This window comes from Falco biarmicus, chromosome 4 (assembly GCF_023638135.1).
Source record: "Falco biarmicus isolate bFalBia1 chromosome 4, bFalBia1.pri, whole genome shotgun sequence".
NCBI classification, from domain to species: Eukaryota; Metazoa; Chordata; class Aves; order Falconiformes; family Falconidae; genus Falco; species Falco biarmicus.
In genome coordinates, this window is record NC_079291.1 from 14,053,991 (window position 1) to 14,080,351 (window position 26,361).

Consider the following 26,361-nt stretch of genomic DNA (forward strand, 5'->3'; position numbering starts at 1 on the left):
CTCAACCTAGCAATCTTGCCCCAGCCTAAACCCCCACTGATTTTTTTTTAAAAACACTTTTAAAAAGAATCAAATCCCTCACATTCACTGGCATCTTTTGATCCTTCCTGACAATTCCTTCAGGTCATCCCAACATGTTGTGGAGTTGACAAAACATCCACTGCACTGAAGAAGGAAGCAGAAGCACAAAGTACAGCCTCAGACATAAAGGCAAGCTGCCTTCCTGTTCTCTCACCTGGACATTCCCACAGCTCAGGTCCCTTTGTCCCTTCTGCCAGCAGTAAGGTGCCAGTTCTCCCCAGCCTAAAGTAAGATTCTCCAGGTTTCATAGGACTTGGATGCTCATGGCTCTTCCTGTCTTCTGTCTGCAACTGACACTGATGCAAAGACTTTCTATACGAGTATTCAGCAGCTAGAAAATAAGTAGAATACACACACACACACACCCCCCCAATTAAGAGGTAAGTTAAATAGACTTTAAAGATGTTACATTATTCCCCAGAGAACGCCCACTGGGCCTGTGCAACTGCATGTTGTGCTTTTCTGTTCAAGCAGGCTGCAGCAATTCTAGCTGCTTAAATACAGCTCTTCAGATTTCATACACATGCTTTAACATAGAGAAATACAACTCACATACAATATCCAGACCCCACAGCAGCTAAAGCATCAAGCAGTTCGTCAAACGTTGTGACTGTCTGACTAAGAACATTTCCAGCTGCTGGGAACTAGCGTCTGTTCTGGCTCTGGTTCCTGTCACAGACCCAAAGAGGGAGCATGGTCAGACAAACCTCAGCTCCTGTATAACAGAGCTGGTTCAATGTTTGCTGAACAGATTTGGGAGCACTCACAATGGCAGCACTTCAATAGTACCTCTGTTTTATAGTAAATTTATTAACATCTGTCAATACACAAGTTTTTTTGTCCAGTTCCCCTTTTCCCCTCCAAGATAAAATAGCAAAAGAGGAAAAATTAGTGTAAAACCTAACTCCCTTACTGTGTTGGAAATGCAAAAGATTTCTTATCAACTGGTATTTTCCCCACAACACAAAGATGAAAGTTGTGGGAAGTGCCTGACAAAGTATTTCTTAACTATTATTGTACAATGACATCCCTAAACAAAATTATAGTGGGATATTTAGGACATTTCAGAAACAAAGTATTTTTTGCATGAATATTTTTACATGCTACTGTCAACCAAAGCAATCTCTTGTGAGCATTACTGTAAAGTTGTTTTAATCTCAGGACAAATCGGAAGTGGAACTCAAAGCTTTTCATTTTTGTGGTGAGAATAAAAAAATTATGAATTAAAAACATGTACAAATCAAAAGCACATAATCTGCTCAGTGTGTTCTGGATCGTTTGACTCCGCTTATTTCTCCCAGTGCTTTTCTTTTCTGGGATAATCCAAGTCTAAGTTCTGTGTTATTCTGAAGGTAAGATTCAGCTTCTAGCAGGCAGTAAGAGTCCATTGGGGGAGGTGGATCCTTCAATAGAGGAAAAAAAAGAAAAAAAAATGGTTTAGCTCAAGTCTTTGTTTATCTCAAAAAGCTTCTGAGAAGAAACAGCTCATTAGATTTCTAAAATTTAAAACAACCAACCATTGCACATCTACATTCTGAATATATGTTTTGCAAGCTCCCTACCCTGCAACAGATCCCACTGCCAGCACTAAACAAGTCATGTTATAGCGTTATTGAGTTCACAGATCAAAATACTCTGTATAGGCACTCATGGCCACAATTCCTCGCAAAGGAGGCACATGACCAGTAAAGCAGCTGTCCCATTTACAGACTTCAGGTGGCTGGGATTCTCAGAGGAGACGGGCCTGCCCCATCCACCTGTGGGGCTGGCGATGACACCCTGAGAGCACCCTGAGGCATGCACACCTGGATGAGGTAGTCAGCAATGTACTCTGGTTTCAGGCAGTTCACTCCTTGGGCTGCAGCCTCTGCTATGTTAACCCTGGTATCGTCTGACTTCAGCTTACTGAAGTCAGCGAAGAGATGAGTTGCTTCTTTGAAGAGAGACATGGAGTGACCAGAAAACACCTACAGATTAAAACACAATAGACAAAAACAAGTTTATTTTTGTGTTTCTTCCCCAAGACAAATGCAGTTCATGACCTATACTGTCACTCATCAAATCAACTAGCAAGCCAATTGGAAATGAAATACCATTTACAGCTGCATTCTGTACCATAATGTACCTTTCGAGAAGGCTGATCCTTCTCAACAGAGCAGGGCACAGAAATTCTATCCTCAGTTCCCACCAGCACTACTGACTTGTGCAACCACAGACAAGCTGACCACTTGCAAAATGAAGATGACATAGCTTTTTCCTCCCACCCTTTGACCAGCTACCTTGTGTAAGCAATTTTGTTGGTTAAACCTTTTATTCACATGAAAAATGCCCAGCACAGAGTTTAACAGAAAAAACAAAACAAAACGTATTTAGGTTTTTTTTTCTTCTCCGAAAAGCTACATACTTTTGCTCCTCCTGACTGAAGAAGGCGACGGAATCCTGCTTCCTTGGTTTGATCAACATTCAGGATCACTTTCCAGCCACTGAAAGCTCCCTAGATAAAAAACTCAATTTAGTCACAAGTATGTTGGTACTAAAAAAATATAAAGACTTAAGGGATCTATAGTTTCCCTTCTGATGAATATCCATCAGATAAAGATTTGTTACCACCCAGTTTTGTCTTTAGGTGTAAACAGCAGAACCCCCAACCCAGAACACAACTACTGGACCAACACCATACAGTCAAGCAGCTTGCCACCAAGCCCTTTCACCTGCATAGCAAGATTGGCAAACCCATCTATGAAAAGACCCTTGGCAATAAGTATTTTTTCCAGAACACCAGACACTCATTTACAGGAAAGCATCTTAAGAAAAAGCAGTTGCTTGGAAACATTTCCTCCCCCACCCTATGCGCTACAATTATCTACTCAGTTACAGCAACAGCACCTAGGACCAACTGGTTGCCTCCTACAAGCATTCTACTTCCAAGTAGGCAAGAGGTACAGAAGATTTGTTACAAGCATTCATTTTAAAAAGGTTATTGTAAAATACATGCAAGTCAAGATTTATCCTGATGTCACTGAAACTGCAGCAGTAATTCTACCTTTCAGCTAGTATTCTACTGCAATGCCTGATTTGAGAGAGGAGTTAAAAGGCTTTGGGGAACCCAAGTCCCACTTTCAAAAATCTCACTGAAAAACTACAGAACTTGCACCATAAAAATCACAGAAGCTGCTTTAGGAAAGGTGTAAACTTGTGCCCTGTTTGAAGTGCAACAGTATGCTCAGTACTAGAGCTATAAAAATGCTATCCAGAGAGCTATATTCACTATACAGCACAGCACACTATTTCCATTACTGCAACCACCAGCTGTGGTTCCCTAGTACAGCTGAGTTCGGCTGGCTCCCCAGTCAGAGCTCTGACGCTTAAGCATCATCTTCCCTGGCTGAGGGACATTTACATACATAAGTAGCCATATTCCAGCTTTGCAAAACACGAACAATGGTTCAGGAGATTAAGCTTTTTAATGCACCAGCACTAAAAGGTTTTTTAAAACAAAGTTACTTAATGTATCTTTTATATATATATAAAAATTTATAGAATATATCCAGCTAAGCCATTCTGTTCTTAATACCAAGGCAGATTATCTTTCCTCGCCAGTTAAATTTCTGAGTTTCTTGGTGACGATACTTGTCCTGTCCACTCACACCGTGCAACTTACATTGCATGAGCATCTAAATACCTCAGCAATACCATACCTCAACAACACCAGTTTCTTGTCTCCCTTTATCAATTTTTTTCCTCCACCTCAATGCTGCAAGTGCTAGTTTCTTCTGGTTTACATTGATTCCAGGCAAAACATTAAGTATGGAATTACTTCCCCACTCATAGTCTTCTTCCTAGAAGAATCATAAGCTTGAATTACAAAACAGTCCTGCCAACTTTACCAGCAGAAAAATAAATTTTAAAAACTACACCAAAAAGAAATAACAAAACCAAAAAAACCAGAACAAATGGCAATTCACTCTAGCTTTACATATTGATTTTACCTGGCCAAAACAGCTCTAGGTAAAATTATCTATATGGCTCTTAATTGCACATATGTATCTAAATCATATCATGTTTTCAGTGACATTGTGTCATGTACACAACCAGATTCCTTTTGCAGTTATCTACAATGGAATTCAACAGCAGAGCAAAGCAACTCACTACTCTGGACACCATCAACAACTACTTCCAAAACAATGGAAGTTGGTTTTGATACAGAAAGATATGAACCACTCTACAGACATTATTTCAGAGTTAGCCTGGTCAATGTAAAAGAACTTCTAGACCCAGGAGAACTGTGAAATAACAGCACAGGAGGTGAGGAGTTGGAAGAGATAGTGTTCAAAAATGTTTGTGTACATGGTTATAGAGTTGGAATATTTAAAACTATTATATGTTCATTTATTGAAAGGATCAAGATTTAACTCCTGGTGTAACAAGATCCACGTAAATTTAGCTGATACCAGTGAGAATTTACCAAAAGGTACTCAAGCGTTAATTTTCAAAAGCAACTATAAGAAGTATCTCATTTATCCTATACTAGGAGTTTGGTGCAGGGCTATTTTTTAGAGAAAAGCTTGCCAAGAATTTCTCAGACTTCAGATCCTCTAAAACTCCCAAGGCTTGGGGCACCTGAAACCACTAATTGGTTCTGATAGGTTAAGTCCTTTCCTAGTAGTGCAGAAAAAAAAAGAAATGCAAAAAGGTACAACATTCTCAGTTCTCAATAATAATGTCACATGCCTGAACAAAGCAGCCAGCTCCTCTACATGCCTCCAGGTAGGAACGATGAAGCACCCACTTTCCAGCTGCCATCGAAGCCAAGAATTTTTCATTTCGAAGAGGATGTCCCACAACAACATGTGTGCAGCTTGGATCAAAGCACTGCTTCTCAAGTACTATTCCACCTTGAATTGAGGAATTAATTTGATTCAAATTATTTAAGGGTCATGCTGTACCACAGGAAGGATCAACCCAAAGTGAGAATTATTTGAATTCAGATAAAAAAAAAATTAACTCAAATTTACATTGAAAATATTATCATTGAAGTGACATGGGCAGAAGCTGGCAAGGAAGGAGAAGCTGCCAGGCAAGAGTGTTCTGATAATAAAATGCCACTGTAACACAGACAGGAATAAGAGAGAGACACCAGAGGACAGCAGATACTGGGCACTCTGAACAGTAAAGAATGAGGCTGTTGTGGAGACAACTAAAAGAAAACTGCCAGAAGACAAAACCATTGCTGTTTTACGGCAAAGCTGAGCGCTCACATAATAATAATATATTCCAAGAATCACTCACAAGCACAGAAAGCTATAAATTTGAGACCTCAAATCTCATGAGTCACTAACAGAAGCCCTTTCGTTCCCCCAGTGGGCCACAGCTGACCAGACACACACAGACACATACTATTCTTTGCATTTCACAAGTATCTGGTACCTAATTCCTCAATCAGATGGCAGTAATCAAATCTTTCTTGAGGATTAAGAGAAGACAGCTGAAATTTACGTTGTTTTTCTGGTTCTTCCTCAGCCTTCTCATCTTCTGTAACAGCCTGGAAATACAGTAACAGATTTTGAATATATGACAGAAAGATTAGGTAGACAGCTGACTATTTTTCTGCCAAACATTCTGGGTTATTTTTATACTGAGTTTTCTTTTATCATGGAAAAGCAGAACCAAACTTGTCAGTCACCTAAAAAAAAGCTTGGATCTTATCAAATCAAATTCAGGCTCCTGCTTAACATCCTCCTGGTTCCCCCTTTCTTCAGGGCACAACTGAACCAATCTGTCAAAAACTAATCCTTCATTCATATCCACTGAACACCAAGTCAAACACATTAAGAAATCATCATCTATCTATCACACTGCATCATTCATTCAGATTTTTTATGATTTCAAGGGCCTTTATGTATTTCCACCACAGCTTATTTACTAACATGACACATTGTGGCTTCGAAGACACATAGTTGCTGAAAGTCTGAGCATCAGGTGATACACTGCAGGCAAAAAGACTAAGCTCATTCTCCCAGCTCTTTCCAAGTTCACTACAAAATAGTAACATTTTAAATCTGTTTTTCAGCAGAAAATTTTTCTGTTTGTACCTAAACATAATTTCCAGGTACCACCAAGGAAACAAAGGCCTAACCTTTTTTCCATCATCCTAACGTGGCTGGAGGAGTTCCAGGCAACACACACAGTAACTGCACTCCAAGGCCTACTTCAACATTCTAGCAGGAACTAACAGGACAAAAAGCTTTACTTGTCTGAACAAACATTATTTGATCAAACTCTCACAGAAAGGGGGGCAAAAGAAATGGAACTGCACAAAAGTAATCCACTTCAAAGTTCTAATTGCAGATATTGACCTATTTTGTATCTGTCATCAAGTTCAAAACTTCTTAAAAGTGTCACTAGATCTCTCAATCATCATAACTACTTCTTCATATTACACACCTTTTCTTTGGGCTGTGGTGCCACAGGAGGGTTAGCCAGTGGGAACGCAATGCTGGGGGCTTGTGGAGTGGGGATCAAGTCATCTTTAATCGGTGTTTCAGGATCTCTACATACAGGACTGTTTACCCCTTCAGTCACATCTCCAACCCCAGCCTCAGGAACAGCTGTGAAAGTAAAGCATTGTTGCATGACTTGTCTTTGGCTGAATATGATTACAGATAAAGTAAAAAATAACAAATTAAAAAAGAAGTAACTATCCTAAAAGGACAAAATACAACTGCTGCTACAGCATGTACAACATTTCACCATTGCCTTTCATAAAGATGCTTTTCCTTGTAACACAAACTACCAACTGCAATATTGCTGACTCACATCCCTGGATGCCTTGCTTGGGTCGGGGGAGGGGGGAAGGGCAAAATCAAAAATCAACTGAATGCATTTAGCTGATTTTCTTCAACCTCTAGGCTAGGGTCAACTATAGGTCAGGAAGACCATCGCTGCAAGCAGAAACTCTGTGAGTAGATTGAGGGAAGGAGTTGAGGCAAGAGGGAAGGAGAAATAAAGGATTTTACTATCCCTCAGGAGGCAGGAATGGGAAGAAAGCAAAAAGTGATGAAAAAACTAAGTATGTTGCTTCCTTAGTCCTAGCAGTAGACTAAGAACTTCAAAGAGAACAGGAAAGATAAATACAGTATCTTCACAAAATCCTGACCTAAGCACATCCATCTGCAGCTCTGACATCTGTTTTTCAGGCTCATGTGTTACCTTCTTCCTATATCTCCATTCTTCACCTATGAATATTTCCACTACAATTAAAAAGATTTTGCTACTGGTATTCCCATTTGCATTCCACTACACCTACCTGAATTGTTACCTGGAAACCAGCTGTGGTTCCCAATAAAAAAAAATAAATTTGGAGGGTTTCCTAAAGTTGCTTCAGACTATTTCTAGACAAGCGCTACTTGGTGTTTGACCACAAATGGCAAATGGATAGGAAAGCTTCTCTTTAAAAACAGCAACACATAATGGAGCTCAAAGATGTAAAATTGTATTTTTGGCGTTCAAGAAGTGCCAACAATGCTCACTTTAAAAAAAAAGGTAGAATTCAAATAATACTGTATTTTAAAAGTCCCAAATATTAAATGGATGCTTTAGGAAAGGACAAGGATATGGTGTTTCTGGTTTTACATGTACCAGCAATCTCTGCATCCAGCTGTAAAAGCAGGCTCATCCATGTTCTTATTGGCATTACTCTGACCTTGCTCAGTGGAAGGACTGTTAGGCCACTGCAAGTTGCTGACAAGTCTTGCTCTCTCCTCTCTTGCAGTAGGGTCGTCCCAGATGATCTGCTCACTCTGGGATGGCTCCGTGTTTATATCTGTGACTGCCTGACGGGATTGCCTAAGGAAGAAAGCATAGATATCTTAAGTATTCATTTGTTTTACAGAAGATTACCATACTAGAAGGCAATGCATTAATGATCACATCAACTCTAATGTCCAAGCAACCTCGTTATTAAAAAGCATGACTGGGAAAGGGGAATATTTCAGTATAAATGCAACTCAGGCTCACAAAGCTAGGCTGCTAAAGTGTCAGCATGGTTGATAAAAAGACAACCAAAATATCAGGAGATGCTTTTATTATGCGTTGTATTGACCATTATTCCAAAATCAGTGTACTCTACTGAACCTATTAATTTGCAAATAAACACCAAGCTAAAGGAATAATTTTGCAAGGTTTCCATTACTTTCTCACTGCAGCTCAGCACTGTTAAAGAGTTCAAATCCTATTCTCTGTTTAGAGAGAAAAGAAAAAGCAGAGAGGAGAAACATTCATAGAGGCACTTTGCAGAAATACCTACTACTTGTATATGATCTCTGTGTTGAAATACTGCAGCACTGCTTTCTTCAAAACCTGTAAGAACACTAACTAATCTGAAGAGAAAGAAAAGAAAGAAAAGAGAAAAAAGAAAAAAAGCCATCATACTATTCTGTGATTTTCTGGAAAACAAAAGATACCCACTATAGATTAAGATAACATTCTGACTTTATCTAGTATGCCCACTTAAAGATTCTGAATTCCAGGAGAAGCAACTGAAGTACATCAGTAGAGAAAGCCAATACACCTGAAAACCCTCGGGACCTATTCACGTTTCAATGAATATCGAAGTATGTACACAGAGGACAAAATAATATGCTTTGAAACACAAATCAGTACCTTAGAGCTTCCAAGAGCCTACTGCGGCCACTTCGCACTGAGCGTGCGCTAGCAGGAGTGGCTGGAGAACCATCAAAACTGTTCCTTGAAAGGGATCCTCTTTGCCCTTGTGGTTTCACTAGCAATGTGGCAGACATGATCTCCTGCAGCTGCCTTTGGAAGTTCTCCCTCATTTCTAGTGCTTGGGTTAAAACTTAAGAGAAGGAAAAAAATTCATAAGATCAAGACTGTTACATTGCAACAAGTGAAAAGTAACCGCAATTCCAGTCAGCTCCCCCCTGCACCCTCACATTGGGACAAAGACAATACATTAAGGAGAGGAAAAGATATCTGTGAAAAAGTATCTAGGAAACCTATGTATGCCCAAGTCCCCTATCCCTAGACACAAGGAGAAATCTCCATCTGGCTCATCTGTGAATTTCCTTGCATGACCTAACATATACACAATTATCCCACAACACGTTTATTTACGTAACAAAAACCATATATTCTTAAGACAGTGATTCATCATGTTAAAGACAAACTTCAGTGTTTTAAAACCAAAGAAGCTGCAATTAAATAATTTGCAACAGATGATCATTACTTTCTTATAGGCTGTCAAAGTCTTTAAAACAGAGAGCAAAACCCTTTCCTTTCATTCAGCAACAATACATGTACTTGACCATTATATAAATAGAGTACCTAAAGCTTCCGGATTTTAACATTCAGCACCTGAAACTGTAAAAGCTTTACATTGACAGTTTGACATTCCACAACTCCCTTGAAAACAGATTCACATTTACCTCCTTTGGATTCACTTGTTACAATTTGTTCTTCCCCTGTAGTGACAGTTTCCTTTATTTGGTCAGTAGTTCCATCATCTTCTGCATCATCTTCGTCCACTGGAATAATCTAAAACCAATTAAGACGAGTCAGAATTCTCAAAACCAACATTTTTGGCTTTTTTACCCATGTTCAACACTTGTATAAATTCTGAAGATTATAATCTTGCCTTAGAGTAAATCTAACCTTTCTGCTATTAAAATTACAGTAAATCAGTGACCAGCAGCATCAGTGACACCTAAACTGCAGTCTAAATGTCTGCTAAGGCACGTTCACACCTTGAATCTCATTACCTACAAGAGAAAGCAAAGGCTGGACCTATATCACTTCAAATTTGGAAAGCACTTCTAATCTTGAAATGCCTATGTCTCCCTCCATCACCCTAGAAAAGGAGTATTACAAATGCAGAAAAACCTGAAGGAACATCTGCAATACCTACTATTAATTACTAGCTAAACCTGATTCACGGCATCACTGAATAAGCACCAATTATTTTTATTAATATACCAATTAAGTTAACTGAATCCAAATTGCTTCATAGAACATGAGGTCATATCACACATTATACCTCATTTTCCTCTGCTGGTTTTCCAGTTGACGGAAGTTTACTGGAGGATAGTGTGACATCTTGCACTGCACTGATGTCCAGGCTCATTTTGGGATTGTAAGTGTGAGGAAAGAGAGATTCAGGAAGCCGTCTGCATTCTTGGGCACTCTGTAGTAAGATCAGTTAACATAACACAGATGAGAAACTGAGATAAAAGAAATTTCACATTCTTACTGTACTTTTCCTATGTTTAGATATCACTGAAAAGTAATTTACACAACAGAAAAGCGTGGCACTTATACTGGGAAACACAGCAGAAATGTTCAATGGAAAAGAATTTCTTTTCTCCTCATAGAGAATGAGTTAAAAGTACATCAGTGAAAACTGACTGCTCAACTCATAAATTTAAAGCAGGATGTAAAACATCAGTTCCTACATATGTTCAGTATAAATGCAAACAGAAAAGCCACTGCCATGTAACTGGTTTAAGCCCATGTTCCCCTCACTTTTAATAATGGAACAAAGCAAGCTCCATACCTCTAAAAGCCAGTGTTCTGAAACAATATGTATACCCCGTTCTTTAACAGCTTTGTACTCCTTATTATTGTCATTTTGTCCTCCCTTGTATATGAAGTGTGTTACTGTTTCATCAAAGCACCATCTAGAAAAGAAAACAATACAACTAATTGAAGATATCATTTCTATCAAAAAGTATCAGAAATCCAGCTTCGAAACTGTCCTATCCCTTGTCCATGTTAAAATATTGTTTTGCCTATTTTGTAATGCCTAAATAAGCAGTAAGCCTGCTTTCTTCATCAAAAAAGACAGCATTCAGATTCAGGATAGAACATCTTCAATGTTTTTTGAAAGTATTCCCAAAGTAAACAAAACTAAATCCCATAAACATATGAAAGAAGAGGGGGTTTGCTTTAGGTTTGTTGTTCTGTTTTTAAGTGGAGTTACAAATCAGTTTCTGAAAATAATGTGTGACCCAGGATGAGAGAGCTTTTCTTTTGTTGACATACTGAGATGCAAGTGAAATACTGATCCTCCAAGCTCAAAATAAACAAAACGTGAGATTCTAACATTTAAACTGATAAAAAACCCAGCATTTGCTCTCTCATGCAAGCCTTCAGCATTTCTAAGCTACTATCAAACGTAAGGGCAATTTCCTCATCCACACCATGAATGGTAACACTTATAGAAGTCAGTATAAAATACATACATCTGATTCAGTGGGAACAGAATTCTGTCTTAAACGACAAACATTAGTTTCTCTTTGTGACAACCTGTTTTTCCTAAGTTTTTCTACAAATGCTAAATTTGCCATGCTTACAATCTGTAAAATAATTAATTTTGAGCCAGGGAGAAACACACACAAATTCAGTTCAGATTCAAAATCTAAAATATAAAGCAAATTTTAAACTACCCCAAAGCTAAATGTTTTGTAGTTTTCTTCAAAAAAGAAGAGAAGGAAAAAAAACCCAACAACATTCTGCAATTTGGGAAGACTTCATGACAGACTGCCTTTCCAAGATAGACTTAATTAAGACAAAGAGACTGGGGATGTGGCAGAGAAAGATGGTCTTATTTTGCAATAGAAATTGTTTAAGATGGTCAAATCTAAAGCATACTAGCGCAGAGACTCATATTTATTAGAAGTCACATATCAGTGCAGAAGCTTAGAAGTTGTTTGTATCAGTTGATACCTGTAGTCTGCCCCAAGAGAAGCTGCTATTGTATTCAGTTCACTTTGCCTCTTACTAAGTTTTTTACTAACATATATAACAACATCAGCTAGAAGCTTGGGCTCTTCTTCCTGTTCAAACAGAAGGGATAAAAACAGGACAGTCATGTTTGGAAGGTTTCTGTATCAATAACAAAAATATTTTAATATTTAGTGTAGTATGCAGTAAAATACGCAATAACGACAAAACCAAGACAAACACATTTTCTCTATTTTTGCCGCTCCCAAACTCCATGGTCAAAACCCAGCACTATTATCATTCCATGCACCAGGAATCCAAAGACAAAAGATTCACTCTCAGCCAGTCTCCTTGGAATACATTCTACTTCTTCCATCACAGACTAAGTGCTCCCTAAATACTGAAATTAGGGAATTACCAAACCTGATGCCACAGGAGTGTATTCCTGTATCGGAGTGAAAAGTAATAAGGAGCCACAAAACACGAAGTGACTGCCTATCGTTGCTGAAGGCCATCAGATTTCTTGGCCCTCCTCTACAGTAAACAGTGTACTAACATGGCAAGCAGCATATAAATGCTTCCTTTCCTCCTATATCTTCCATTTTGTCTCACTCGGGTACATTAGACAGAAGGTGCAAGATGACTACAAGGAAGGGTAACATAACATGTCTTTACAAAGGGGTAAGCAACTGATCACATCTTGTGCCTCCTAGTAAAAAGGAAAGCAGCACCTTACAGAGGAAGATAGGCGCACACACACACAAAAACCTCAAACCCACATGCATTAAAAAAAAGAATTCCTAACTTCAGTCCAAAGCATTTAATTCTGTTCATCTGGAGCCTGAGAAATTCTTAAGCATGATTAAATTCTCTCATCCCAATACTAAGTCTAAATTGGTACATACTTCTATGTCATGTTACTTGGCAACTGCTTAATACTCAAGACGACAGTACAGACAGTAGAAAAAGGTTTTAAAAGTTTTTGCCTTCCAGGAGGAAACTCCTGTCTTACCTTCCTTTAAACTGTCATTGAAGAATGCATAATCATATGGATCTCTACACAAATAGATCACAAAGCACAATTCACAAACTCGTTCATAACTTAAATCACAAATGATAATAGCATCTTCTTATTTAAGCCTATATTCCAGAAACTCAAAACCAAAATTTCCTACCACTTCTGGCTGTGCAACAGTCAACTGAGGGCTGGCAGTAAGAGCTACTGTATGTCTTGTGCTGTTTGCCAGTGCCAATTTCAAGTTTCTGCCGATGACTTCAGAGAGGGGTGTGCTCAGTTTCCTGGATTTTTGATCAGGATCTCCTGGAGTTTCCAAAGCTGCCAGAGCATCCTACCAAAAAAAGAAGCAACTAACTGACTTGCACAAATGCATTACAAAATTCTCACTCAAGTGTAAGTTTCACAGATATGCTCTGTAGTAAGATTTCATACTCCTAAGCCAGGATGGTGTGCTACAGCAGCAGCTAGCAAGTGCAACCGTAGTACCACTGCACAAAAGCAGTACAAGACAATCTCAATCACATAAGCAAGCCAGGAAAATGGATTATTAATCTCTTTACATTGCTATCAAGGGAAACTGCCCTCAATGGAAAAGCCAGTAGCCAAACACAGGTATTCCTAACTCCAACCAATTACTTTAGATAATCACATACTCATATGCCATTCTATCTACACCTTTAAAACAATGTTTCCTATTACCCTTTTTTTTTTTTAAAGAGAGAGAGACACACACACATACATTTTGGTCTAGAATATCTTGCTCTTGAAAATTTTCAGAGCAGTGAACTATTAGATTTCAAAAAGCAGAGTAACAACTGCACAGACTCACTCACTCACAGAATGCTTTAAGTGCGAAGGGACCTTAAAGATCATTTAGCTCCACACACTCCTGCCATGGGCAGGGACACCTTCTACTAGATCAGGAGACTGCTCCAAGTCCCATCTGACTGGGCCTTGAATGCTTCCAGGGATGGAGCATCCAGTTTCTCTAGGCAACCTATTCCAGTGTCTCACCATCCTCACAGTAAAGAATTTCTTCCTAATATTATCTAATTTAAATCTACCCTCTCTTTATTTTAAAACCATTATCCCTCATCCTATCACTACACTTCCTAATAGAGTCCCTCCCCATCTTTCCTGTAGGCCCCCTTTAAGTACTGGAAGGCCAATATAATGTCTCCTTGGAGCCTTCTCTTCATGAACCAAAGCTACCTAAAAAGAGAACATTGGATTCTTCTGGTTTTGTAATACATGCTTTGTTCTATTGCAGGCAGAGAGGTTTAAAAAAACCCAGAAAACCACAACAGAACAGCCAACCCACAAACCACCTCACAAAAAAACCCCACCCGAAAACCAACAACCTAACTTTGCAAGAATTAAATCACTGCTCTTTCAGTTAAGGGCTCAAAAATTAAAAAATAATCCTGAAGACTTCCAAAGCACACTTGAGTCATTCAAGAGCTATTCCAGCACAGACACTCCCTAAGTGTCAGGGGTTTCTTTGCTTTGTTTTAAAATTAGTAGCTTTTCTAGCCTTTTGTGGCCTTCGGAATGAAACAACAAACCCCAAACCCTGGTGCCTTTTTCAATTTGCACTAACAGTTTCGCAATTGCCATAAAGCTATTACATTAAAGCATATCATTAAAGTAATATTTCATCACAGAACAAGTAAACACTTGTTTCCTAATATCTGGAGCAATTATAAGCCTTCTTGTTGCACTTCTCAGTCTTGAGATGTAAAGAACACAGATTGTGTACTGTGTGAGGTGTAGAACACATGAGCATATAATGCAATAAGCACAAAGGAGCTTTGTTAAGGACATTTTAGCATCTACTAGTCAAAGAATTCAGTATATATATAAATAAATGGAGCCAGTTTTCCTGGCTTTATTCAAATGGAAAGTCTGTATGTTAACACATAAAAATGCGTAAGCACAGGTTTCTGTGCTGTTTTTAAGTTTATGCACATCTTTTAACTTTACTGGCTCTACAGACTAAAAATTTTGCAAAGATGATCACCTTTACATCAAAAGAAGGCTTGAATAACTTGTCTTTGGAAAGAAATTTTGATGGTGTATCAAGATGTAGAGATGGTTCTTTCTGTGGCGGTCCTCCATGTGCAAGAGGGGTTGTTTTCCCAGTATGATGAGACATTACAGCTTGGAAAGCTTTACTCCGGAACTTGTTGACATCAAGAGGGGTCACAGCTGGTTTTTTTCCCGCTTCAAGGAGATAAGCAGGCTGTTCTAAATCAGTAGATTTAATAGTTGTTGGTGTCATGCTAAGCCGAGTAATGGAACTCTCTGTACCTTTAAAAGGAACAAAGAAAACATAAGCAGGCAAAACCTGATTTTTCTTTTGCACACAGATTTCACATACACTTGTTTATACAAATGTAAGTTCATCTGACCTTTCTTTCTTTCTGTAAAAAAATAATTCACATCCTCCCAATAAATGCCCTAAACCGACAATTATATTTTAAAAGCCAGTGTCTTAAGTGTCTCTTCCAGTTAACTGCTTAGTTTGATTTCCATTGGTACTGAGCCTGACCTTCAATTTCTGAAAAGCAGCGAGCAACCCCTGGTCTGCTCACAGTTTGCAGTTCCACACATACCTGTATAGGGCTTATTATGTTGTACGATGAGTTATGAAAATACAAATCCCAAGAAAAAGATGTAATACACACCAAATCCTTTCCTTTCAATAGTAAAGGTAACTCCTCCCTGGCTCCTTATTTCCCAAACAACATAAAATTTCTTTTGTATTCATGACTCTGAATCATACCTCTTTAGGTCACTATGTACTCTTCCAGCCCCTTATGCCTTTGGATTAACAGAACCAAGATTTAGCCAGGAATAAGCCGTTAAAGCTTATCCACCATAAACACTTCTAAATAAGCATGACTCATCACCTGCGTAGCTCAAAAAGATTAACATAAGAATTGCTTCTACATTTTACTGTTCGCTTCTGCTGCTTCCTGCCCCTTTTTTCCTTAAAAATTTGAGGTGAGACATGCCTATGCCAACAACATACCTTTTGTCCTCTTAGTGACCCATGTAACTAATTCACAAGGGCACTGTTAAAACAGGTCTGCTAAAATTCAGTATTAAATCACTGTAGTGTGCATCTCAATATGGAAGAAATATTACCAAATAAAATGTGTGAATTAACTGGAAAAGGAGCAGAAGCATCAGAAGATTAAGTAGATATGAAGAGAGGGGCATCATGTCATTGCAGACTAACAAGTATGAAGTTCTAAGGTGGATCTATCATCAATTTCCACATAATCTACAGAGCAGCATGTGTGTCGAAGGACGAAGCTGAGACACTGACCTTGATTCCAAACTACTGATAACCACAAGACTCCACCAGCTCCAAGAGATTTGCAGCAAACACATTATCATTTCTACAATCACAAGTCAACAGTAGGAAAAAAACAGGGGGGAAAGATACTTAGAAAAATATCCTTTAGCTCTAATACTTCAAAGGTGTTAGGAAAATAAATTGTCATCGTTACCTGCTTTATGATGAATAAACAGTACAACGACATAATCATATTCCCTAACTTGCTAATAACCAACCTTCGGCCTCTGCATTTTCAACCAAGAACTTGCTTTCATCTGCTCTCTTTCCCGTCCTCGCAGACTGCAAAAGCCAAGCTACAGTGACTGCTGGCAAATTCCACCTCTTCGCAGCTTCATACTTGGAACCATCCGGTTCTCTCACCACAAGATGGGTACTGGCAAACATTCCTTTTTTTGCATTGGCTTTCCGCACAAAGAATTCTTGGACGCTAAAGTTAGATTAATAAAAGATTCATTTAGTCATAAACAAAACTATGCTATGGCACATTTATACTACTAAAAAATGCATTCAAGCAACAGAAAAAGAACCAGTAGAATTATCTAAGGGCATCCACTTTGCATTTTATAGCCTAACCTATACCTACAGAACAAAAAAAAAAAAAAAAAAAAAAAAAAAAAAAGAGAGCAACGTTTTGCTTCTATCAGTATTGAAAACGTAACATTTCTCATATTCCAGAGGTCCTCACACACCTCGTTTCGAATACACTGGGTCTAACACTCTTCTGCAAGACGAATGGGACAGGCTGGATTACTTTCTAGAGCCAACAAGCACCATTTCCAAATGAACAGAAGTTTTCTTTATGTTACAATTTTTCTCTTATCATCAAGGACCCAATCTTCCAAGAAGGCAGGACTGAGAACTCACCACCAAAGAATTTAGTTCAAATGGACTACAAATCAGATCAAATGATACTTCAAGCTACACAATTTTGCCACTTCATGACTAAGCATGTTTTTTTTAAAGATTCTGATGAACTGCGAGCAAATAATTCACCACCTCAGCTCCTAAGAAATGGTACACTATCACTTGTTATGAGACTGAACAAGATAATACTGAAAAAGATGGTCCATTCCTGGACAAGGAAGCCTAACTCAGAAGACCTGGCATGTGAAAAACTTTTTTTTTTTTTTTTTCCCCCACACTCGGCTCTAGAGTAGGGCAGAAAGGTACTGACACTCAGTCATTGAGAAATGTGAGAATGGGGGTATTCTGGGGTAGAAATTAGGCTGTATGAACACTGACTAACTTTGTCTAAAGAGAAGTAAAAGTACCATATAATAATGTCTCAACGTTTCAGCACTAGGCTTTGTAAGTGAATAGAATCCAGAAGAGTTTTAATGCTAATATTTGTTACTTCTGTAAAAGAAGAAAGAAAATGCATAATGGATTTCATCACACCGGCTGTCTAAGAACACGAAGAAACAGTGACAGGAGACAGACATACCGGGCTCCTAGCAGTCCTGCCAGATAAACCAGGGAGTCTCTCTCTGCACCAGTGAACTGGCTAAAAGAAAGAACACAATCTTCCAGAGGGGTAACTCCTTCCATTACTGTGACTGGCGTGAAAAGTGGACTGGACTGAGGATCTAAAAGGAGCTGCTGTTCCACACATGTAATCTTAAAAGAAGGTGAAAGAGAGAAAACCCAGATCAAGCCAAACAGCAACAAAGTCAACAATATTACAGCAACAGTACAATAGCATTTATGGTCTCAACACAAACAATCTTGCTTCCATCACAAATTATTTCCCACTGAATCAGACAAATTCTTTTCTAGAGCATTTTAATTTTGTCAGGTTTGACATACTGAGGCATTATTCAGAACTTTTCAGTGACTCTCTTTCAACCCTAGAGGTTACCTTAAAGTAGTTCATGGTGTGACCTGAGAGTCTGTATAGATTTACTTCACAGCAAAGTTACCTAGTACTGAAAATACTAACAGCAGTTAGTCTATATCATCTGTCCACTCTTGGCAGACATGTTATTTTTTGACTTTGAGACTGACTTGCTCTTCTGTCACCAGTTAAAAAGCTGAAAAAAGTATGAAAAAATAAAGACACCAAATGAAATCACTGTTAGTCAACTAGCTCCTTCTACAATTCATTATTTAGAGAGAACGCTGTCAGTCTCGTACAAGAAGCCTCCGAGTCATGACAATGAAGTCCTATTTAACAAGCCTGTAGAAAATGAAGTGAAACAGGTAAAAGACATCTTACAGATGCAAAGGCTTTAAAGCATGCTTTCATTTAGTACATTTCAAATGTAACAATGCTAAAATCTCAGTATCTCACATTTAAGTCTCCTAAGCCTCATACAGTAACTCAGCATTCGGACAAGACATGCTTCTAACATAGGTACCCATTTACTCACGGAACTGAAAGTGTAACTTCCTTACCAGCCACGTATTTGTGACAACATCACCAACAGTCTGCTTCACCATGCACCCCAATAAAGGTACCACAGCATAGTCTGCAACAGTTCTGCTTTGCAGCGACAGAATTTTCCCAGCATTCTCCTTTATAATATCTGTAATGCAGGACTCCTCCTCTTCACCAAAACCCAAAAGAAGAAATCTCTTTCTGACAAATAAGCCTCCTTCAGCCAGTGCAGAAGACTCTCTTAAAGAATCACTACAGATGGAAAACTGATTCTCTCCTTGAGCAGTCAAGTGAGTAACATCCTTGAAGGTTGTGGATGTTAGCTTTTCGGTTTCATCTGAAAGGGAAAAAAAAAAAAAAACCCAACCCCACAACCATAGCAGTTACCTGACAAGACCATCAAAGACAACTCAAAATAGGCTCATGAAGAAATGACAGTATTCTGCTGTTTTCAGCCAGGTTATAGCTAAAAACTGCTCTATATAGGCCTGTTTAAATTTGTTTTCTAAAAACCAGTACAGAATTTAACATACTAGATGTAGCTAGCTTTTTGAAAAGCAAATGCTGCAAAAAATCAAATGCTAATTATGAGTAATTACGCTTTCTATGGCATGCTGAGCCTAGAACATACCTAATGTAGAATCATTATTTACATATTGAGAGAGGAAGTCATCTTCAGCAGCCTTCTGATGCTTTATAGCATTCACTTCTTTCTTCAAGAGATTGTTATTTTTGGGAAGAACTGACTTCATGCCACATTGCTCCAAAATTGGGTTCTCTAACAGCTGGTAGTTTAGAGGGATATATTGCTCCACTGGATGTAGATAACCTTTACTAAATGACTCCAGCAACCATTTTGCTGTCACTATATGAGGCCTATAAAATAAAGTGTATATAAACAAGTTACAGCAGGTTTCAGAACTGTGATTCTTCTTTCCCGCTCTGCAAGTATTAGTATATACACACACTTGAAGCTTCTAACTCCAATACTAAGCAAACTTCGGGTACTTTACAAACATATTCTTTTAATTCTTTTGATCTGAGAACAGAGAATTTCATACTTATTTTCTATAATATAAATGGTATCTGCCACTGCTGGGTTGCCAAATCCTTCATCCTCAATATATTAACAAATTAATGTTAACACCTCTTTTCAGCAGTATTTCACTTCACTGAGTTGACTCATGGCTACCCAAAGAACCACAGTATTCAAGAATACATTGGGGTGTACTTATGAACATTAGTTGTAAGTCTTCTCATTTAAGTTGAGAACTATTTAGAATTTTCAAATCAATTATGTTTTCTTTCTCCCACCACCCTGTAAACAGGAAAACAAGGCAATACAGTTATCATAACCTGTGAGTCGTCTTGTCCAAAAAGTGTTTCAGCTCATCATTACTCTCCCCCAAAATAACGTGGGTTACATCTTCATTAAGTTGATTAAATCGAATACCACCACCGCAATTAATAAGCCTTCTCATCTTGTCCAACTTTCTGCCACTGAAACCACACAGATAGATCTACAAAGAGAACAGAGCAACAAAAAAGGCTTTTGAAAAAAGGAAAAAAAGTCAAAAAGAAGAAAAAAGTAGGCTATCCTGGTTTGTTTTCTTTATTTTTGTTTAACTGCTGCAGAACACAGAAACTAGTGGTGCAGCTTCTGAGAAGCAGCCAGAAAGCTAAGCATTTAGAATTGGATTAATTTATTTTGCAAATTAATCTAGCAAAGCTTCAGTATTTACTAATGGAATGAACCCCCAGCTGAAGTCATGCAAACAAAACCAAAAACAAACCCCACCCAAAATCACACACCAATTCCACAACCCATTCACTATAGTTTTTAAATATATACGTCTATAAATATATATATTTATACTACATATTTAATAAAATTATACACACTTGTGTATGTATGTAGACACACATGCAAGCTACAGCATGTGGACACAAAATAAACCTGGCATTTGCTGCTTACAATAGAAACAATTTACTCCAGCAGCCACTGCCAGTGCTTCAACCTCATTGCTTCCACAGGGTTAAGACTGAACATTTCAAAATATACGTTATTAAACATACTCGACACCCATCTAATAAATCTTCAAGGCCTTGAAAAGAACTTATATTCAGGTTTTCCAGCTCATCAGGAACGGGATCCAGTCTGCTGCTCATAGCAGAACTACATGCAGTTTCGTTAACACCACTTGAATTGATATTGGAAATGTGGCTGACGTCCGAAAGGGCATGATCTTCAAATAAAATTAAAATTAAAAAAGATCCATTAGTTTTGGCTCATCTCTCTCCGCTGCCTCACTGAACAAAATACAAAACTGCCACGTATTATTTTGTTGTGCTAGAAGGAAATACAGAGTCTGAAAACCAGAATATAATACATAAGTATAAGCTTGGTTCAACCAAGGGGCTTATTTACACACAGACCAAGTATGGTCTTACTGGTTTACTCATTTCCTGAAGTAGTAACAGGTATTCCGAAAGACACATTTAAAGCTGGCTGTCTTTCACACTACCATGTTTGTTTACAAAATGCTTTTAACTTTCCTTCTGTTAATAGCATGAAGTAAAAAAAAAAAAAAAAGTATCAAGGAGAAAAAAAAAAATATTTAAAAAAAATCAGCGTTTGTTTTCCCCCCTAAGACTGGTATAAGATTAAATTCATAAGACACTTGTTTTAAAATCTGCAAACAGTTGTGCTTTTTTAGGACTTAAGAAATAAACATCACTGACACTTAAGCAGAATATCATTTGTCTAATTCAAGTTTACTTTTTAAACAATTATTGACATTTTAAGTCTATACATATTAGAATATTCAATGTGCATAAAAGTCACATTGTGTTTCAAGTGTAAGCAGAATCAGAACCCAAACTGCCAAACCAGCATTGCAAAAGCAAGCAGCACCCTACCAATTTGAAACAGTTCTTCCTCCTTACTACAAATGTTTCCTACCTTACTTTAACGTATTTTAAAAGGTCTTACTATTGGCCTCGCTGGCATGATTTGTAGGTGTTGACGTAGCAGGTGTATTACCCATTTTTGATCCAGCCTCTATTTTATATATTGTCTCATCCTGACAGAAGCCTTTCTCAATGCTGTCAGAAAACCATTGCACAGACACACAGTGCACGTTCCATTTTTTGGCACATTCATACTTCTGACCTTTCAAATGTAAACAAAAGAAAAATCACAAGTCACTAAAAGGCTAACACTTCAAACAGCGATTGCTGAAAGCGGACTGGACATTAAGAAAATTTTAAAATTCAAATAACTAATTTCAATGTTTGTCTTACCCTTGACTCTTCTGATAACTTTATTTAGAGAATAAATAAGCAGCTTAAGAGCAAAAAATCTCACTGATGGCTAGCTCACGGGTACAGTATGGCAGGGCAATAAGGAAAAAAAAAAAAAAAAAGGCTTTAAAGCTTGCAAGCACAGGGGAAAAGAAAAAGTTTAATAAGTTCCAGGCCATTTCCCCATAGGGAAAGGAAGGGAAAATGGGGCCAAAAGAAAGCTCTTCCCATTCAAATTATAAAACTACAATCCTTTCATCTTCCCAAGAGGAAAGAAAGGGAGTTTTCATATTATCTTAGTAGGGAGTTCAGAAGGCACAAAGAACAGATCACTTAATTAGTCCACAGTCCAATTTTAATCAGCATATAAGTCCTATCCAACTCTCAAAAATTTTAGTTTTTCTTTATTCTTTCCTTCCCTCTAGGATTTTTGCTTTTTCTTCCCTTAAATACCATCTGGGTGTCTGTTTTTTTCTTCTTTTCACTTTCTCATGCCTTTAGAGAAAAGTAAGCGTGCCCTGTGTTAACCTTCCCATCAACAGTGATTCCCTAAACAGAGGTAGTAAGAGCAACACTGAAGCAGACACAGTTCAACTCTTATCCTTATGCATATTTACACTACTTCAACTCAAGAAGTGAAAATAATATTTACTCTTTAAGTTCTACCTTTTGGCTCTTGAACTATGAGATGGGTACACTCATTCATCTTGAGCTGCCCTGTATATTGCCCACCATGTTCAGTAGTGAGGCGCTGGACTTCTTTCCTGTCTGAACTACTTAAGCCAGTTACACAAATTGTACAGCCAAGGAACACAGGGCAAGCGTAATCTCCCATGTTAACATCAGTGTATCTCATCATGCTAAAGGAATGAAAGAGGAAAAAAGAAATATTTTTACTTCCAAGTAAAATCAATCAGAAAAAGAAAGCAGTCTGTATCAACATAACAATTACCAGTCCTCACACCAAAATAAGTTTTGTTTTATACCTTTGCTGAGACTTATCCCACAGTGTCTTAACCCAAGTGGGAAGCAAAATAGGTTTTTTCAGAGAAGCAGCTACCAAGTATTTCTTGCTGCCAACTTCTCCAGCTATAAGATGAGTTACTGACAGACTGAGGTCTCTGCACACATATCCACCCATCATCTGCACATATTTATGGACTTCTTCCTGGGTGGTGAAAAGAAATTACAGAAAATTACCAAGAAAGAAGAATGAACCTACATCACACTCATAGTCACCTTAAAAAACAAAATCATGGATTTGTATTGTCCATGGCTTCTCCTAAAAACATATTCAAAAATAAAAAGTGGATATATATGGATGCCATAAAAAAATCAAATATAATTTCCATTTTATTTGCATTTATGACAAGGTGAATATAACACACCCTTAATAAAAATACTGCAATCATATAGTAAGAGCAAAATTTCACAGATGGTTGACATTTTAAGCGGCATAAATTAGAAAGAGCTATATCAGAACACATAAAAAGTAAACTTCTAAGATAAAACTATTTAAACCATAGCTGACTGTGTATTAAATCTTTACTATGTAGTTTTGAGTAATCAGAAATACATGTTGTCCGTAGCATTATAGCTGCAGACCAACTAGCAAGTATTCTGATCAGTTACTAAAAATCCCTAAACCATACATTTACTCCCATAGTAATAAGCTGAAATCCTATATGATTATGTATGTATGATTATGTATGTATATGCTTATGTAATAAATACATGTGCGCGCAGATGCACCACTACATATAAGCCTCCCTCTTTCTCCATACAACTCTCTACATAAACTACAGTCTACAAACTACCAAAGATACATAAATCTAGACACAAGCACAGTTAGATGTATTAGTGTGACTGCTGCCTTAGTAATGAAGCCACTTGAAACAAATGTCAACAATAATCAGCTAAACAATCCATTTTTTACAATGCATTACCCTAACATCTTTTTCAAGGCTGGTACAGGATACTGTCACATCGGCCATGGTCATACTGTACACAGGATACTCGGCTCTTGGGACACAGCGCTGGGACTGCATACAGTACAGGACTACCTGTGGTCCAACAATTCTACAACCAAGCTGCAATAAATTAACAGAAAAAAAAAAAAAACAAACCCAAAGAAAATTAGCAGAAGGTACACTGGTATAAGGAAGGCTTTCCTTGTCCCTGAATCCTGAGAAAGGCAGGGCCCTCGGTCTGTCCTCCTCCTCCTCTAGCATCTCCAGGTAGTTGAGAGTTTTGCTTTCACTTTCAACTGTGGATTTTCCTGTAGGTTTTCTGGCCTCAGTAAAAGCAACAGATGCTACAGCTAACATGCCAGAGAATTTCAGCTAGACCATCGTTGCCTGCTGGACGATTCCTTGCAGGTCAAAGAAAACTGCATCACTCAGGAGGTAAAAAAGTGTGAGAGCAAGCTTAGCAACTACTTCGCAGAATCAGAACGGATCATACTATTTATTTTCCCATGTGTTACAAAAATAATCCTTATGCCTTGCTAGTCATCTTCTTCCCTAAATACAGGATACAGTGAAGTTTTAAAAGATTTTATTGTGAGTACTCCATACTGCTATATTCAGCGCAAAAAGAGAGAGCATACAGAGTGCAAGTATGGACATGACTGATTCTAGAAAAGAAAGAATGTAGCTAGAATTAAGTTGATGGGTAGCGTACCTTTTTGAGATGACTGAAAACAACGCCTCTAAAAGGATCACAGATGTAAAGTGATTTATCATTTTGTTTTATATTGAGTGCTGCTTCTTCTTCAAGGATCTGAAGATGTTCTTCTGACTGAAATTCTCCTATAGACTGCAGGTAAACGGTGTGTACAACATTTATATTAACAAATCACAAACAGCCAATCCTGTGGAAACAACTCAAGTGCATCTACTTCAGACAGTTCGCCGCAAAGCTACCATGCAAGAACATATCGACATAAAGGGCTAAAATACCTCAATGGTGTCCCCCTCATTCCTCCAAGCCTTCACAATACTGAGACCTAAACATGCATCACACAACCATTCAGGACCTGATCCTGTCACACTGGGCCTTCAGCTCCCGCCAACCTCTCAAGGTGGGAAACAATCCAGTTCCCTTCCAAAGTTTGCTTAGTGCTCAGATGAGTGACCACCATCCAGACCTCCCAAGCTACATGTCACTTTTCATCAACGTCAACAAATTTTGAGATGATAACTGTTTCTTGAACAAGAAGTAGTTTCTTCAACAAAATTGTTCTTGTTCGACAAACTTTATTAAACACTAAACACCTATTACAGAAATAGCTTTATTTCCAGATGCATACTTTTATGGTATATCTAAGTCAACCACAGAAGTCATTTACTGAACAATTCACCAAGCTCACTGAAACAGGTGATCAAGCCTTTTTTTTTACTTACTTACCTCAAGGGCTTTAAAAAAATACTCCGAGCTCCCTGAAGACTTTATGAATTTCACAAAAAGTGGCTCCTTACTACCTTTCATCTTTTACCTGAGAACCAAAATCCGTTAAATGCCCTGACATTGCCGGAGCCGCCCGGAATCGCGCAGAGGGGGCACACCAGCCACGTCCAGGAGCTGCGGAACTGCTCTCCTCCCTGTCCCTGTCCCCGCCGGCCCACGGGCCTGCCCCACGGCGCTCAGCCTCAGCGCCGACTTCTACCGGAGAGAGGCGGGGGAAGCCGGGCCCACCGGGAGGCCTCTTACTCACAGGACCCCCTCCTCACGTCAGGGCCCTACTGCCGCCCACACACCCACGAGCTCCACAGCAGGTGCTTGACGCTACCGGTTTACGCACGCACCCCACCGCCACCACAACCTCTCACCCGCGGCCCAAAGCCTGCACGGCGGGCGGGAAAGCGGCGGTGCTGGCACTGCGCAGGCGCACGGCGGGGCCTACGCGGCCGGAGCAGGCGAGGCGCATGCGCCGCCGGAGATGTGGGTGGGGAGGGGGCGGGGGGCGGCTCCACGCCGTGACGTGACGGCGCGTGCGCTGCGGCGGGCTGCCGGCGTGGGGCGCGGAGCGCGGGAAGGGGGCGCTGAGGGAGGGCGCGCGCAGCCGGTCTCCGCCGCTCCCCCCGCTCCTCCCGCTCGCGTCCTCGGCGGGCGGGGAGGGCGCTCGGCGGCCCGTGGTGATCTGTGGTGATCGAGTAACGGGGCCGGTGTGACCGGCCTCCTGTTGCCCTGTAGACGGGCTCGTTATCCGGTGCGCAGCGCCAATTCACACACCGAGTCGAGGTATTTCTGTTCCTTTATTCTATAGTTTGTGCAGAGGAGGGGGTGAGGTGGCCACCCACCAATGCCTCGCCCCTCGACTGTCAAAACTTTACGTTGTTTATACCGTTCAGCAAGCAAAGACACCAACCTTCATCGGTTAAAAGTTACACAATTCCTTTACAGGCATGGGTACTGGTGCCGCCGTCTTCTGCTGGGGGGGGTATCGCAGCTGCCAGGCTCTGGGAGAGGTTGGGAGTG

The 26,361-nt window shown here is 39.1% G+C and overlaps 1 protein-coding gene across 2 annotated transcripts; it reads right to left on the reverse strand.

Moving 5' to 3' along the window:
* Positions 1 to 854: 854 nt before the first annotated feature.
* On the reverse strand, positions 855 to 25,779 carry TOPBP1 (DNA topoisomerase II binding protein 1). Of its 2 annotated transcripts, XM_056336141.1 has the most exons (27): positions 25,291 to 25,779; positions 24,565 to 24,699; positions 23,829 to 23,972; positions 22,869 to 23,050; positions 22,549 to 22,742; positions 21,572 to 21,751; positions 20,656 to 20,825; positions 19,936 to 20,099; positions 19,211 to 19,455; positions 18,597 to 18,916; positions 17,647 to 17,819; positions 16,418 to 16,629; positions 14,856 to 15,145; positions 12,993 to 13,166; positions 11,821 to 11,930; positions 10,649 to 10,772; positions 10,133 to 10,279; positions 9,525 to 9,633; positions 8,743 to 8,935; positions 7,784 to 7,926; positions 6,526 to 6,689; positions 5,509 to 5,623; positions 4,813 to 4,976; positions 3,780 to 3,920; positions 2,486 to 2,575; positions 1,887 to 2,048; positions 855 to 1,484 (listed from the first exon to the last, which is right to left on the reverse strand). In XM_056336141.1, the coding sequence occupies exons 1-27, from the start codon at positions 25,369 to 25,371 to the stop codon at positions 1,341 to 1,343; spliced, it is 4,470 nt and encodes a 1,489-aa protein (XP_056192116.1). In that variant the 5' UTR covers positions 25,372 to 25,779; the 3' UTR covers positions 855 to 1,340. The 2 variants fall into 2 exon arrangements, with proteins under 2 accessions (XP_056192116.1, XP_056192117.1); XM_056336142.1 differs by lacking the exons at positions 855 to 1,484; positions 1,887 to 2,048; positions 2,486 to 2,575 and having other exon boundaries at positions 3,794 to 3,916; positions 4,809 to 4,976.
* Positions 25,780 to 26,361: the final 582 nt, after the last annotated feature.